We start from the raw sequence: 15,304 nt of genomic DNA, 5'->3' as shown, positions 1-15,304 counted from the left end.
TATAGTGGAGTTACATAAGCATATCTTTTACAGTCATTGCATAGATATTCTTTTAAAAAATCATACATGTCACACAGCTCTTTTAGAGCTTTTTTAGCTAAAAGGTCAAATATGGATAAGGTCTTCCATGGATTCCTCATTTTCATGAAGGTATTAGTTGCTTCATGTTGTATAATCTGTATGTAGGAATGTAGTCTAATTGAAAAAAAAAGTTTCTAGCTGTGAGATTAAAAGATCAATGAACAAGGGGGTATCAAATCACATGAGTATAGCAGTAATTGATTTTTATTGACTAGGGGAAAAAAGATAGGACAAGAAAGAGCCAGTTGGCTGAAAGTCTGTCTTTGGGGGTTTTTATGATGGTTTAGTGTCACCTTGATTCATTATCACTGTGTCTTTTAATCCCCTTTCTTTCTTTGAAGGAATTTGTTTTTTCTAGATTAGTTGAATTAACAGAAAAGCATGGATACCTGTTCCAAGGCTTTTCATTGTGAACATGCTTCTTGACTAAAATTATTACAAAATTGTTATCACTATAATTTCTGCTTTGGCAAATTACATGTATTAATCTACTCCTGGGCTTCACATCCTGTTTTGGCATATGCAAGTCACTCTCTGGAAGGCACTTAAAGCTCTGAAGCGTGAATACCTCCTCATGGTTCTGAACACATTTGCAAAAATAGTAAATGGATTAAGTTTGTGTTAATTTCTTTTGGAGGACTCAGAGTCTGGAAATTATGGGGAGAAATTTGCTGCTATCATACAGCTGGTAGAAGGTGTTGGGAGCCTTATGTTATGATTTGGCATTTCTTCAGCAGCTGTTCCTAAGATGTGAACAGTCAAGATGTTTTCTAAATAATAGTGCAGCTAACTAAGCCAGTTGCACTGCTGGGGGAAGAAGAAGAAAAAAACTGTGGCATGATTAAGTTCCAAGTTTTGTTTCTCATTGCAGAGAGCCTGCTTTTTCAAGTTCTGTTCTGTGTAGAAGTTGCAAGTCAGTACTACCAGATGAGAAAATTTTAAGTTGGTTGTTTTGCCTTTTTTATCTTTAAATTCTGAATTGGACCTGCAGAAATATTCTAATCACTTTCCCTTGCAATGAAAAGCCCTATTTTGTGCACAAAAATCTGATCTTATCATCTCATTCTAGCATCAAAACCAGTTAGAGAAATTCTCCCTTGATCTTTGTATCAATGTACTCTCTAACTTCTTTCCCCTTCTACAGATCTTTAGGAGGCAGTATTTTCATTGTACTGCAGTTGTCATTAACCTAAAGTGCCTGGGCCCTACCTTGACAGAAAGTTCTAATTTTTCTTGGCTAGTCAGCCACAGAATAAATCTCATGTTTCAAGAACAGTATGTTCTTTAAAAGAACAAAAATTTGTTTCTCTTGATAAGACTTCAATCTTACAATGTGTCAAAATAAAATTAATATTTTCCACATACATTCCTACCTCAATGCTGTTGCCTCAGCAGCACAAAAAAGAGGATACTGTAAGCTGGACCAAGTGGCCAATGGTCAGAAAATCCACAAGAAAAATGTAGTTGAAATTAATCAACACTTTATCACTTTGCAGTTAATTAACTAAGAGACAGTTCTTTGGAGTTCATGACTTTGTGTATGTACCTGCAACTCCTCCCCTAAGCACTGGTGCTCACCTTTTCAGTAAATTTTACTCTGTTTTGTAGTTCCTGACCTCTGTCATTTTAACGCACCAGTATCGTGATTCAACGTGGCGTCCCGTGGTATAATGGAGAGCACTCCAGAGTCTGAATCCCAAGGTCATGAGTTCGAGTCTCAGTGGGGACCATCCCCTGGCAGTTCAATGCCTCCCTGCCATCCCATCCCATCACATCTCGGATGCTCAGCAGGGTCAGCCCCAGTTAGTACCAGGTGCTGTGACAGTCCCGAGGACTTCACTGTCACTGTCCAAGCTCGCTCGGCCGTGGGAAATGGACCTTAGGACTTAAATGGTGGGGCCAGTTCTGCGCATGCTGTGCCTCACCTAAAACATCCACTGCACAGGCTGGAAGGGCACACCCATGTGGGGAGAGCCCTGCCCAAAATGTTCATTTGCGAAGTCTGGCCATATATACATACATCATAATTCAGCACAGCATAAGGTGACTGAAGTATCACATTAATTGACTGTATGCATATGGACACATATTTGCAGTAGACTTGGTTCTTGGGCATGCTGTTTGTATCACTCACTACATATACCAACTATATTTATATTGAATTCCCTGTGAGCAATGTAACAGTGAACTGCTGCAGCACAAAAAGTGACCCCAACCACAAGGCTGTTCCTGGAGGTCTCCTAGGAAAGAGGCCAGCAGTCCTCATGAATAGTTATGGTTGGTTTCATATTCCCCACACATCTTTCCTTTCTCTTTTACCCTAGTCCTGTGAACACATACTAAGCCATCAACATTCTTGCACCTTTTGTGGAGTGGCATTGTTATTTGTAGTGAGTGTTGTACTCTCAGTAATTCAAAGAAATGTCTCTTGTGCACTACAATCTTTACTTACTTATTCAGTATCTTAAAATACTCAGAATTGTTAAAAAAGGCTAAATATATGTGTGCACCAAGAGTAAAAGCACTTTAAAGTGCTTTGAAAAGGACTGATAAGTCATTTTTCACCTTTGAAAAACTGCCTGACATAAGATAAATGGAAATCAGTTCCATTTTTTAAAAATTCTGTAATGTAGGTTTGTATTCAATTTCCCATTTATGGAGAGGGGGAGTTGTGGGTTGTGTATGTGTTGGATATTAAAAGTCATTGAGGTTTGAAAGGGTAATTAATTTGGTTTAGAAGCAAATGTACATTTATATCAGTACTCCATTATTCATAGAGAGGAACTAGAGCATGGAGCACTTTGTCAATGTTTAAAGGTTGTTCTCACTGCAGTGTTTCTTCAAAGAGCAAAGTAATGAATCATAAATTACCAAACAAAAGGTTGACTAAGGTTTTTTTCTTTCCCCCTTTGTTTCTCCATTTTCTCCTGCATGGTGTACTCAGATTGGTTCTCTCCTCTGTTTCGGACTATTTTGCGGCGATGTTCACTAATGATGTTAGGGAAGCAAGACAGGAAGAAATCAAGATGGAAGGTGTGGAGCCAAATGCTTTGTGGGCTCTGGTTCAATATGCATATACAGGTAATTGGAATGAAAATGGGAATTTCATCTAATGAACTGCCCTCTTGTGAGCATTATAGTCCATTAGTAGATTTCAAAAGCTCTTCACAAAATATTATTCGCATATTTAAATCCTTAAATAAAAATAAATCATAGAATCATAGATATCCTGAGTTGGAAGAGACCCACAGGGATCATTGAGTCCAGCTCCTGGCCCTGCACAGGACAGCCCCAGGAGTCACACCATGTGTCTGAGAGTGCTGGCCAAATTCTTCTTGATCTCTGTCAGGCTTGATGCTGTGACCACTGCCCTGGGCAGCCTGTTCAGTGCCCAACCACCCTCTGGGTGAGGAGCCTTCTCCTAATACCCGACTGAAATACCCCAGCACAGCTTTATGCCATTACCTTGGGTCCTGTCACTGGCCACCAGAGAGAAGAGATTGGTGTCTGCCCCTCCACTTCCCCCTGTAAGGAAGCTGGAGACCGTGATGAGGTCTCATTGATGTTGCCTGAAACAAGCTGGTAGGATATAGTTTCTCTGATAATGCTGTATTCAATTAGTTAGCAAATTATGTGCATCTTTTAAATGACTGACACAAAAAGGCCTCTTATTAGGATTCCCTTTCCTTACATCATTGTATTGATTTTGAAAAGCTGGTTTTCTACTGCTGAGAGTGACATTTACTAAGCCTTATATAATAATTAATACAATCTGGAAATAATTCTGTTGCCTCTGAGTTTTAGGGAATTTACAGAGCAAACTAATGTGATCATCTTTTTAATGTTACTAGGTCGCCTTGAATTAAAAGAAGATAACATTGAGTGCCTGTTGTCTACAGCTTGCCTTCTTCAGCTCTCTCAGGTTGTAGAAGCATGTTGCAAATTCCTGATGAAGCAGCTTCACCCGTCCAATTGCCTTGGAATCCGATCTTTCGCTGATGCGCAGGGTTGCACTGACTTGCACAAGGTGGCTCACAATTACACTATGGTATGTTGTTATGCTAAGGATCATCTGCTTTATTTAGTAAGCAAAATGCAGAATGTTTTCTTGAATAAATTACTAATGTTTTTCCCCCAGAAAGCCCTGGTCATTTTCCAAACAAGGATGCACATATGTTTCCATGATGGAAAAAGGCAAAATAACTGTAAAGTTGCTGGTTTAGAGTTGGAAGGTAATAGGCAAGCGTTCATGGTTCCCTGTAACAGTAATGGGATTGTGTGACATGCATTTAATAAAATAATTCAATAATTTTTCTTATTTCTGACAATAAAAAACTACAGACATCACAGTGGGCAAGCTGCCATCACCCAGTCCAAAATAGCACATTACTAAATGGAAGTGTAGGGTTCTTTTTTTTGTAATGAACTGGAGTAATCAGATTCCAAGTTGGGGTACGAATGTGGGCATTCATCAATGTAGATTCTTCACTATCCTTCTTATCGTAGTAGTGGGATGCCAGGATGACATCGAAGAATTTAATCCTAGGTTAGGCAATATGAGACTACATACAAATTTGTCAATTATGTTTTCAGAGTAAATTTATAGAAAGAGTGACCTGCCAACGTAATCAAATTTCATCTTCTCAATAGTCGTACTTTTATTTTAATGTAAAATTTTCTTTTTTTCCTTTTCACAAGCATATTTTAGTAATGTTATCAGAAGAAGGTAAGACAACAATCTCTGAGGCAAGTCAGTTCTTGACAGTTTTGTGAGGCATTTTACTCTCTTCTTGATGAAATTTTGCCTGTGTAAGCTCTTGGGGCCTGAATGAGGGCATGTAGATACTGTATAAGAGATGTGAGAATGAAAATTATACTTCATTTGCTTGTGTGGCATGGCATTGCTTTGCCGTTAAGATACTGGCTTAGATCCAAAAGTTGTAATTTATGTCTTGTAATTAGTATTAGAAAAACATGAATCTTTCTCTTGCTGCCTTTGGTTTTCCTCTTTTGAAAACTTATTTTTTAATTATTTCCTCTTGTCTTAACTTAGTTTAGTAAGTATAACAGTTTAAAATAGCTTTTTTAAAATAGACAATACAATGTTCTTCTTCATATCTCTCATGCATTTAATATCATGTACACATTGTAATTTACCAGAGCAAGTCAATAAATTATGTACAGGTTGTAACTTACATTTTTCTACTCATTATTGCACAAACAAAAATAAGGAGACAGCAGTTAGGTAGACAGACAGATGGAACAGTAAGGGTGAATGTGGCTTATGCCTTTGAGGAATATTAGAACTAATGTTAGTGAGCAGTGATACAAAAACTCTGCAAAAAGAAAGCCTCCCTCCTCTGACCTATTTGTTCTTTTTCAGAATAAGCATATATTTTGATCTGTGCTATTGTCATGTTCCTTTTAAGTAGACTGCCAAGATCAGAATACTAATAATTGTCAGACTAATATATCTTTAAAGTGAATGTTAGGGATTGTAGTCTTCTATTCCAACTGGCAATTCATGACTCATGGCAGATAGAAGCTGTGAACTTTCTAAAAGCTGTTCTTTACAGCACCTCTTTCTTTTGTTCAGACCACAGGAAAATAGTTTTGTGCCTTCTGGTCGTTGCTTACTTCAGTAGCAAAATTGTTGCTTTTAAGGCTTTGATGTGGGTGAAATTCAAATTAGGTGGATTGTAAAAAGCCATTTTCAAAACTAATTAGTTGTGCTAGATGGATTTTTCCCAAGGCCTCTCTTAATGTTGTTTAGTTCCAACAGAGACATGAAATTGAATTTTAGTAATAATGAGTAATAGAGAAGCAGCTTCTTTAGTTGGAAATGAATGTTGCTATGGAAACTGCATAGAAATGTATAGTCCAATTGAATCTTCAATTAAAATAAATCCCTAAGTAATTTCATTTGTTTAAAAGCTGTTTGAAAAAAGCAAATGTTCAAAAGTAGTAAGTGATAGCTACTTGATGATCTTTCCATTCAGTATTACAGCATGAGGGTTAAATGCACCTGTAGTACCTGGGAAAATTGTTTGTTGAAACAGTGTATTATTTTTATGCTGCATTGGGCTGCACAGAACAGTGGGGGATTATACAGTGTGTAGTTTATACTTCTGATTCTTTTCAAGCACTTGTAGTAGAAGGTAGTCAATAGTAAAAAACACTTAAATTTTAATTTATATATGTTATTTTCTGTAAGTTATTTTTTCCTTTGACAAAAGAAAACCCTGATTGCCATGTTACTTTTTATACAATTAAAACAACTTTTCAGTTTTAAAGGCTTTTATGACACATGATAATTTGATAATCATCTTACATGCCTTATTAAAATAGTTCTTTACATACAGATGAGAAATTCAGGTGAAATGAACATTTGGTTAAACTGTAGGACTAATCAGTGAATTATCCCACTAGGCCTGCATCTGTTAATAGGCTTGCTCTGTCTGAATAATGTTCATTAGTCATTGTAAAGCATCAGCAATTGAAAAAATAATAAGAAATATTTAAATGCTGCATTTCTTCATGTTATCGGTGCAGTTGTATGTTACACTAAAAGAACTTCAGTTTTGCCTTACTTTATTGCTGACTGTGTTGACAGTTGATAAGTTGTTTTTTTCAGAAGAGAATAATTTTTAAGTTTATCAAAGCAGGTCAGTTTTTGACATTACAAACTAAAGCATGCATGAAGTGAAACGTGAAATGAGGTTATCAGTAGTAGATTTAATGCTATATGAACAGCAACTCTGATTTTTATACATCAGAGTTTTAAAATAGAGTTGACAGAATCATGGAATGTATCTGGGTAAAGGTATCTTTTGAACAAAGGTGAGCCTGTTTTCCTGCAGCTTATATATAGTACTGGGATCATACAATTTTAAATTTAAGCATTTTATTAGACTCGTGATAATGCCTAAACAAGGATTGTATATTCTTGCTCCTGAAATTGTAGTCCAGGATATCCTGCTCAGTAAGCATCTGACTTGGAAAACACTCATTCACTTCCTTTTCACCTATGAAAACCCAAGATATTTCTGTCTTTCAAGTTCCCTCAGTTCTGCCTACCACAATAGATTGGTACTGCCTTGGAAAGACTAAATAGGTCTCTGCATGCTGCTCAGCCTGTTTTGGAATCCAGAAACTGTGCCATGAGGAGTCAAGCTACAATAGTTGTACTCTAAACACATCCTGGGCACACTGAAAGCATTAGGTTGGTTTATTGCTCAACACATCAGTCAAAGCTGACTAAAAAGGAAGTAGATGGTATCTAACATCTGTTTCACTACTGATGGTTTACCAGGAAGTCAGAGAGCTCAGTTCTTCGTGAATTCATGCCTCAGTTGGCCAGCGGACTGAAACAGCCAGCAGACAAAATTACATTCCCTGTTTGCTCTTGTTCAGATCCTGTGAGTCAAGCACCTCTTGCTTTTTGGTTGCCCAGGTTCAGAGTTTAAGCAGAGCCTTGTGGTTAGAGCTGCCTGTTGGGCAGCCTCGGTCCTTCTCAACCTGCAGGTGTCTGATGCTCTCCAAGGTTTTAATCCGTCTGACACAGTGTAGAGGGAGACTAACCAGGTCACTGCATCTTATTCTGGGATTAAATATCATCTAGAAATAAGCATCATGACATCTTGTTTTTCATATGCTCCTTGCTCTGTATCAAGGCCAAGGCAGGCCTGTAGTTTAAGACTATCAGTATTACTCACATTGCAGTTGCTGAAGGGTGAAATTGAGATTATTATGTGAATGAGCAGTGCATAGCATTGAGCATGAGGATTGCATGTCCCTGTCTTAGCTACTAAATAAACCTCAGGCTACTAATTTGGTAACATTCCCAAACAATTTTAGGAGCTAATTTGGGGGTTGGTAAACTCTTTGTTTACTTTCAGGACCAGAAAACAAGGGGTTGGAACTGCAGACCATTTGTTCTCTGAAATATCCTGTTCTTCCACAGAGAGTTCCCATAAGAAGAATGAAAGAAAATGCTAATGAGGAGGTTAAGAATGCTAGGAGATACACTGGCTCCTCCTTTTTGTCTTCAGAATCTCTGTCTGTAGAGGAAGAGGAATTGTCAGATTCTGATTATAAAAATCCCCAGACGTAGGACAAAGAGTGCCTGTATTCCCAGTGGAATGCTTTGATACTCTGCTGAAAAGGAGTCTCTGCTTTAAAAATAGAGTGGGAGCAAGAGGAAGTTGAACTTGTTCCCATCAGAAAGCCATGGTCTGCAAGCAACAAGAAGGAAAATAAGTCTTTTTACACACAACAGCTGTTGAAGTGATGAAATCCAGTTGGATAAAAGCTTTCCAAAGAGGATCCCTGACTGGCTTATGCAAGATCAGCTTGTTGTTGCCTTCAGAGACAAGAGAAACTTTCCATGCAAGGCTTTCCCCTTCCTCTTCCTATGATCCGGACAGACAATATGGCAAGTTTAAGGTAGTGTTGGCTTTTCTCTTTGTCAGAGGTCACTGCCTGTTCATTCAGCAACACTAAAAGCACAGCTGCAACTTGTGCACTCTCTAGGACAGAGAATCAACAAAACAGCAGCCAGTGGAAAAAATGACCTCGGTGGAATGCGAATTGCCCTGAACTCCATGTTTAAACTCTTGAAATAATTTTGATAATTTCTCAGCTTCAACTTTACTCCCAAGCATTCAATATCAGAGTGAAATAAATAGCAGTGCATGTGTAATGCTACTTTCACTGTTTTTAATTCATGTATTTGTTCATTTTAACTTTCATTTTGTAAAACAGATAGTTAAATGAATTAAAGAAAAGACAGCTCTATCTCACTTCTACTACAGTTTTCACTTGGAAACACTACTTTTCTGGAGACAATTGGATCTCTGTTGTAGAAAAGGTTTTCAGATATTAAATGCAAATGTTTCCTTTCCAAATTCTATCCAGGAATAGAATTATGTACACAGATAGCACTTTCAATTATTTTCCTAATTTCAACTTCAGAAGTACCCAGTGAGTGGAGTCACTTTGATCTTTCCCCTTAGACATCTTGTAGTCATCTTATATACATCTGGCTTCCATGTAAAGTGGACTGTTTACTCCTTATTAGGTTTTTCCTCTTTGCTCAATGGCTTTTTAATTCATCAGTATCTTTAGAGTACTGAGGTATAGCTTTGAAATTAATAAGCAATAAAAAGAAAGAAGTGTTAAATTTTTCACTTTGTTGTTGTGATGTCCTTTGCATATGCAATGCCAAAGTGTACTGTAGTTTTTATTGCCATTTTGAATGGTAAATGCAGACCTGTTTTGCAGTGCAGATCCTGCTTCTGCTCCCGACTTTCTCCCTTTTTTTACCTCAAAATCCTATTTTTTTCCAATATGTATGTGCTTCTAATCTACAGTTTTGTCATTAGTGTGCAATTCTTTCTTTTTAAATCATTAAACAAGATACTAAATAAGGCTAACTTTGATACTAGGCTCCCAGACTCCCCTGTTTGTGGGTCTAATATGCTTTGTCCTCCAGATGTTTTGAAGGTGTGTGCGATGGCAGAGCAAACCCAGCATCTTGTTATCTATCTCTCTAGCTACCAACAGTGCATTTAATAAATTGATTGTAACACTGTGTTATATTGTCATGAAGTTACTCTCAGTTCTGAATATGAGCTTAGCTGGGGTTTGGTTTGACCTACCAAAATACAAGAATATGTTATGATTTTACTTTTCTGCTTTACTTTGCTTTGCTGCCTTGTAAAGGTATATGGTAAAAGAGAATAGATGTGCCTTTGCCCTTTTCTGTTCAGGTTTTTCAGTGTAAGTTCATGGTGCTGATTGCTGATTACTTCTGCTATTTGTGCCTAAGGTGATGAGAATCCTTACAGAATAATCTGCAAGTCCTGATATTATAAAGTAATTAGATACCACTGTAGGGCATGTTACATATTGTGAATTTCTTATTTTGAAGTAAGGATTTATTGCTAAAAATGACAGGATGAAAGTTAGAAGATTGAATCCTATCAAAATAAATATTTTTAATATAGCAAGGCATGTGAAATATTGTGGATTCTTTGTATGTTTTGCTCCCCAGTCAAGTCAGAGCAGCTGTATAAAACCTACAAAATAATAAAATAAACTTAAAATAATCCATTTTAAATCAACAATAAAATTGTTAATGTTGTTTATTTTCTCTGAAAACTCAATGCCACAGTTTCGTCTAGCAGCAATGAAAACAGTTACATGTGCCCAGTTGTAGCATGATGTGTTCTTTGCTTGGCAGAGCATCTTACATTGTGTTCTACATCATCAACAGGAACCAGCTGGATCTTTTTCATGATACTTAAGAAAGTATTTCTTCACTTTGCAGTGCCAAGATAGTGATGCCTACAACTCATGGCTCATTTCTGTCCATACACTTCCCACTCAGTTCTTTCAGCACATCTGCCTGTGAGACTGAATGATGGAGTTGGGGAAATGATCAGGGGTGAAAATAATTCTGTACATTTTGGTTTTTTACTTTTTTTGTCTACCTCCCAGGTCAGTTCTCCAGGGGTACCACTGAGAGATGGCATGAAGGGAGGGAAAAGAGCTGAAGATAGAGTAGGTGTTCCATAAAATGTCTTCTAAGTATGATGTCCCCTGTATTAAAATTCTTTTCTTTTCCAGGAAAACTTCATGGAGGTAATTAGAAACCAGGAATTTCTATTATTGCCAGCCACTGAAATTGCTAAGCTTTTAGCAAGCGATGACATGAATATTCCTAATGAAGAAACTATACTGAATGCACTCCTTACATGGGTTCGACATGATTTGGAGCAGAGAAGGAAAGATCTCAGTAAACTCCTGGCTTACATTAGACTGCCTCTGCTTGCTCCACAAGTAAATTTTTCAGTTCCTCTCTGTTTTATACCATAGTTACAGTGGGTGTAATGTCTACAGCATAGATATATTGATAGTGGCAAATGGTAAAATTTGTAATGATTTGGTTTCTTAGAGCCACATATACGGACTTAGCCTGGCAGTTTGTGTCTGTGAACTGCAGCATATTGATCCCAACCCGAGATCAGTCAAGACACAAGGAGGGGTGGAGCTGCTAACAAAAAGTTGTTTCTCTTGCCCATAAAAATGCTTATCAAGGATATGTTAGTCTTTATAAGGTTAGGCTTTTTTAATTTCTTTATAGAACTTGCACATTTTATTTGGCTCATTATATGTCCTTCATACATTATAGCTAGGAAATGCAATTTGAATAATTTTATTTGGAGTGATTTTTCTTCTGTTAACTCTTGATGAGCCAGCTTTGGGTACTTCCCAATCAATATTGCTTCTCTTTCTTGGATGTTTACACACAATGTTGAGGAAGCCTTGGGCTCAGTTTGTTTAAAGAGTTGTGAATTACAGTTTTTCTAGCCCTGTAGGAATGATTACTCTTGTTAGTGTTGTGTGTAAAATTGTATTCGTTATCTGACAACATGCATGTAAACCAGGTTTGCTCATTTTTATTTGGTTTTTCCTTCTCTTTCCTTGCTGGACCTTCTTTAGTAATATTTAACAGTTATTATACAGTCAAAGGATTTTACTTTATGGTCTTCAGTTTGTTTAGTGAGAATTCACTCTATGGGATTTTTATGGAACCTAAATAATAAGTAAAATTCATTAACAAAACAAAAACTGAGTTCAAGTAATTCATAGTGATAAATCACATGAACAACATTCTGTGTATCACCTCTAATCTGATGTCCTCTTGCTGGATGGTAAGATTCACTAGCAAGCATTTCAGTACACATTTCCTACTGATTATTATATATTCAGTAGTAGGATTTTCTCAGTTGTGGCATTGACTTTGTAATTCAGTTTTCCTAAAAAGATAATACAGTGTAAGCCAGATGACTAGGAGGAAATAATTCTTTTGTTGAACATTTAATTAATTGATAACTAAGTAGCCCCTGCTGTATTCCTTTTATTTAATTGACTGTAATTGAAACATCTTTAGAAATTAAAAGTATAGAATTCATCCCAGAAATATGTACTGAAATCAAATTATGTCCACTTAGTAACTGATTAGGAAAATAGCAAGATGAAACACAAAAGCAAAATTATATTTCATTTACTACTTTATCTTTAATTTTTCATCTCATCTCCAAATATTACTCATATTTCTAAAACATGATTTTTCTGTTACTATTTTATTTATTACTTTCTTTAACAAATTGAAGTGTTAAAGCTGTGATTTTAATATGGAAACAATTAGTGCATTGAGTAAATTGATCTGAAGTGCCCAAAACAGTCTTAACATTTTCGTAATCAGGTTTATTCTTCATGATCACATGACATTAGGCAATCTGACAGCAAATATAATGTAATGAAAAGCTTTTCAGTTTTATGGTTGATGAGTTAAAGGTATTTGAAAGAAATTAAATTAGAAAATTGAGCAACTTGCAGAAATCAATAGCGTTTCCAGCAGACATGCGAAGAATATTAGATTCGTACGCTTTAGAAAAAAGCTTCAGGAAATACTGTGAAACTGTAGCACTGGAAGCAAAAATTCATAATGAATTGTTGGTTTTATTGTTTGGGTTTATGCATCCCTTTGTAGACAGCATTCTCTCATCTCTCTGGTTAATGCAAGCAGTGTCTTAAATATTTGTAAGTCTTTTTGCTAAAGATGAATATTTGTCAGCTTCTTAAGCTGTAAGGTGACAAATATTACATCTCTGATAAATTAGGATGATTAGGAATTTCTGAATTACAGGATGGTTCAGATTTCTTTTAGACAGACATTCTTAATACGTAAGTGCCTGAACTACCTTCTTCCTTACCAGGTTTACCGTTACTATGATTTCATGCTAACACACCATTTATAAATATTGTTAGAAATGCTTTTAGTACCAGAAGATATGTAAATAATAGAACCTGGAAGAAATTTGCTTTTGTTTCAGTAAGCCCCATTCCAAGTTCTTTGACTGAAGAATATTTCAAGTAGTTTTAGTTTCAGGAGCCTGCAAGTTAGATTGCATTTCTTTTTAAATGAGATAAAGTTGCTTTCAGAGATTGAGACTCTCTGCTATGAAAACTTCTTTATAGGTTGAGGGGGTTAGAAACTGTAGAAAATGTAAGTTGCATCTTGTTGTTGCAGAACTCCCATTCACACATAGTGTTACTTTAAATATTAAGCACAGCTTGTCTATCATAAAAATAAACTGGAGGTCTGAATTGGCCATGTTGTACATGAGCAGTAGGTTTCACACATGCAGCTGTGACAGTGTCTCATTTAGGATGATAGTAATTAATTGATTTCTTTTATATATATATATTTTTTAAACTGTGTGGAATTTTATACCATCACACCCTGGCAGTTGAAAGACAGCTTTTCGTTTACTCTTTTATAATCAGAAAGTGTCCCTGTGAATTGATACAAGTGGTGCTTTGGATTGAGAGAAGAAACAACGGGAGGTACCAAAAGTAAAGAATGAAACTAAGTTCCCTTGCTAATTTACATGAGAACACTTTTCATCAGCTGTTTTAAATAGTGAGAAGATCAGCCAAGTAAAGAAATGCTGTGAAAGTCTCTATTTTCTGAAAAGTCACTGGTGGAGTGCTTTGAAAGGGTTTTCTAGTCTGCGTGTGTGTTAATTTTCTGTCATATTTTGTGTTGATTTGCTGATCCTGAGATGTTCAGGTTTAGCAGTGTGTACTTACCTGTATCTCTTCCGGAACCACGGTTGTCACATTTGCCACTTCACAGCCCCAAAGGAGGTTTAAGCCAGGGATGTTCACACCGTACTGTACACAGCTATTTCATAGCTAGTCCCTTTAGTACTCCTGGTGCCTAATGTCACAGCAGTTTTGTACCTGTTGTTGGTTGGCTGTCAACAGCTCAACAATGACATCTTATTCTGTTTGTGGACTTGCATGTCTAATATTTACAAAGTGTTTGGATTTTGGATTTTCAGAGGCATTTGCATTTTTCTCATTGTTCTGACTATTATTCAAGTTCCAGTTGGGCACTTCACTTGCTTTTTTTCCTCTGTTACTCAGGCCATGTCATGCAGCTCAGAAAAACACCAGTTGTCCAGACTTCTAATAATTAGTCACGGCACTCAACCTAATATTTTTATCTCTGCAGTCCGACAAACATGAAGTACAAACCACTCCAGAATCTTTGACCTTAATAACTTTTATTAGTAGTCTTTATTTACTTGATTTTTTTAAGTCAGTTTATTTAACAGTTGCCAAATTTGCTTGCATCCTTGGTCTAAAATTTTTTACCAAAGGCTTGTATTAATTGATACACTGTGATCTGGGTCACTATTAGAGTGAGGAATAGAATATATATTAAAATATTCAGCTTGTGCTGAAGCATCTTTTACCGACCGCTGGATTGGGTGGATTTGGGAGTAAAAGCATGAGGTTAAACTGACATGTATCTGGAACCTGAGTCCATTTCCTTGAACATTCCTGTGTGGCACTGGAACTTGAGGAAATTTTGTTTCCTTCCTTTGGACCATTAAGTTTAAAGCACCCACTTAAGGATCAGATGGCCTTCCTTTTTTTTTTTTAAATTGTTTTTATTTATTTAGTGGCTTAGCTCAAAATGTGAATGTTTTGTTTATTAGAAGTTTATCTTTACCCTAGTCTTTTTTATATGACCATTATGAAAATACAGAGATTTTAAATCAAGCAGTGGAATTCTTTGTATAAAATATTATCTTCATAGTCTTGTTTTTATTCTTCATGAGATTTATAGCAATGCAGCTTGTTTGATTTTCTTTCTTTTTCACAGTTCCTGGCAGATATGGAAAATAACGCACTCTTTAGGGATGACATTGAATGTCAAAAACTCATTATGGAAGCCATGAAGTACCATCTGTTGCCAGAGAGACGACCTATGTTGCAAAGCCCTCGCACCAAACCTAGAAAATCAACCGTGGGCGTGTTGTTTGCAGTTGGAGGAATGGATGCAACAAAAGGTATTGGCCTATATAATGTTTAGTTGATAAGCTGGTTTGGTTCTTTTTAAAAGAAATTTTTGATAGATGTTTCTTCAATATGGTAATTCTAAAATTCAAAGATTCTGCAGTAGATAAATTGAAACATCTGGAGTGTGTACTTCTTATTAGGTTAAAAAAGCCTATATATCTTCAATAATACTGTAAACATTCTGAAATTGAGAGTTCTGATTGATTTCAAATTACCAAAGGAATAGCTGATTTCTGTGTAGTGAAGTGTTTAATTGAATGAAAATTAATCTTTATTTACT

The 15,304-nt window shown here is 36.3% G+C and overlaps 1 protein-coding gene across 5 annotated transcripts in view; it reads left to right on the top strand.

Annotated features, from left to right (window-relative positions):
- KLHL5 (kelch like family member 5) overlaps positions 1 to 15,304 on the top strand; it is a 60,776-nt gene that overhangs the window by 35,545 nt on the left and 9,927 nt on the right. For all 5 annotated transcript variants that reach the window (XM_071556631.1, XM_071556630.1, XM_071556629.1 and 2 more), the window contains 4 exons: positions 3,026 to 3,162; positions 3,933 to 4,129; positions 10,711 to 10,923; positions 14,828 to 15,014. In XM_071556631.1, the coding sequence (XP_071412732.1) occupies positions 3,026 to 3,162; positions 3,933 to 4,129; positions 10,711 to 10,923; positions 14,828 to 15,014 (734 nt within the window). The remainder of the gene's footprint in view (positions 1 to 3,025; positions 3,163 to 3,932; positions 4,130 to 10,710; positions 10,924 to 14,827; positions 15,015 to 15,304) is intronic.

Source organism: Pithys albifrons, chromosome 5 (genome assembly GCF_047495875.1).
Source record: "Pithys albifrons albifrons isolate INPA30051 chromosome 5, PitAlb_v1, whole genome shotgun sequence".
In the NCBI taxonomy this organism is placed as follows: Eukaryota; Metazoa; Chordata; class Aves; order Passeriformes; family Thamnophilidae; genus Pithys; species Pithys albifrons.
This window is presented reverse-complemented; position numbering and strand designations above follow the sequence as displayed.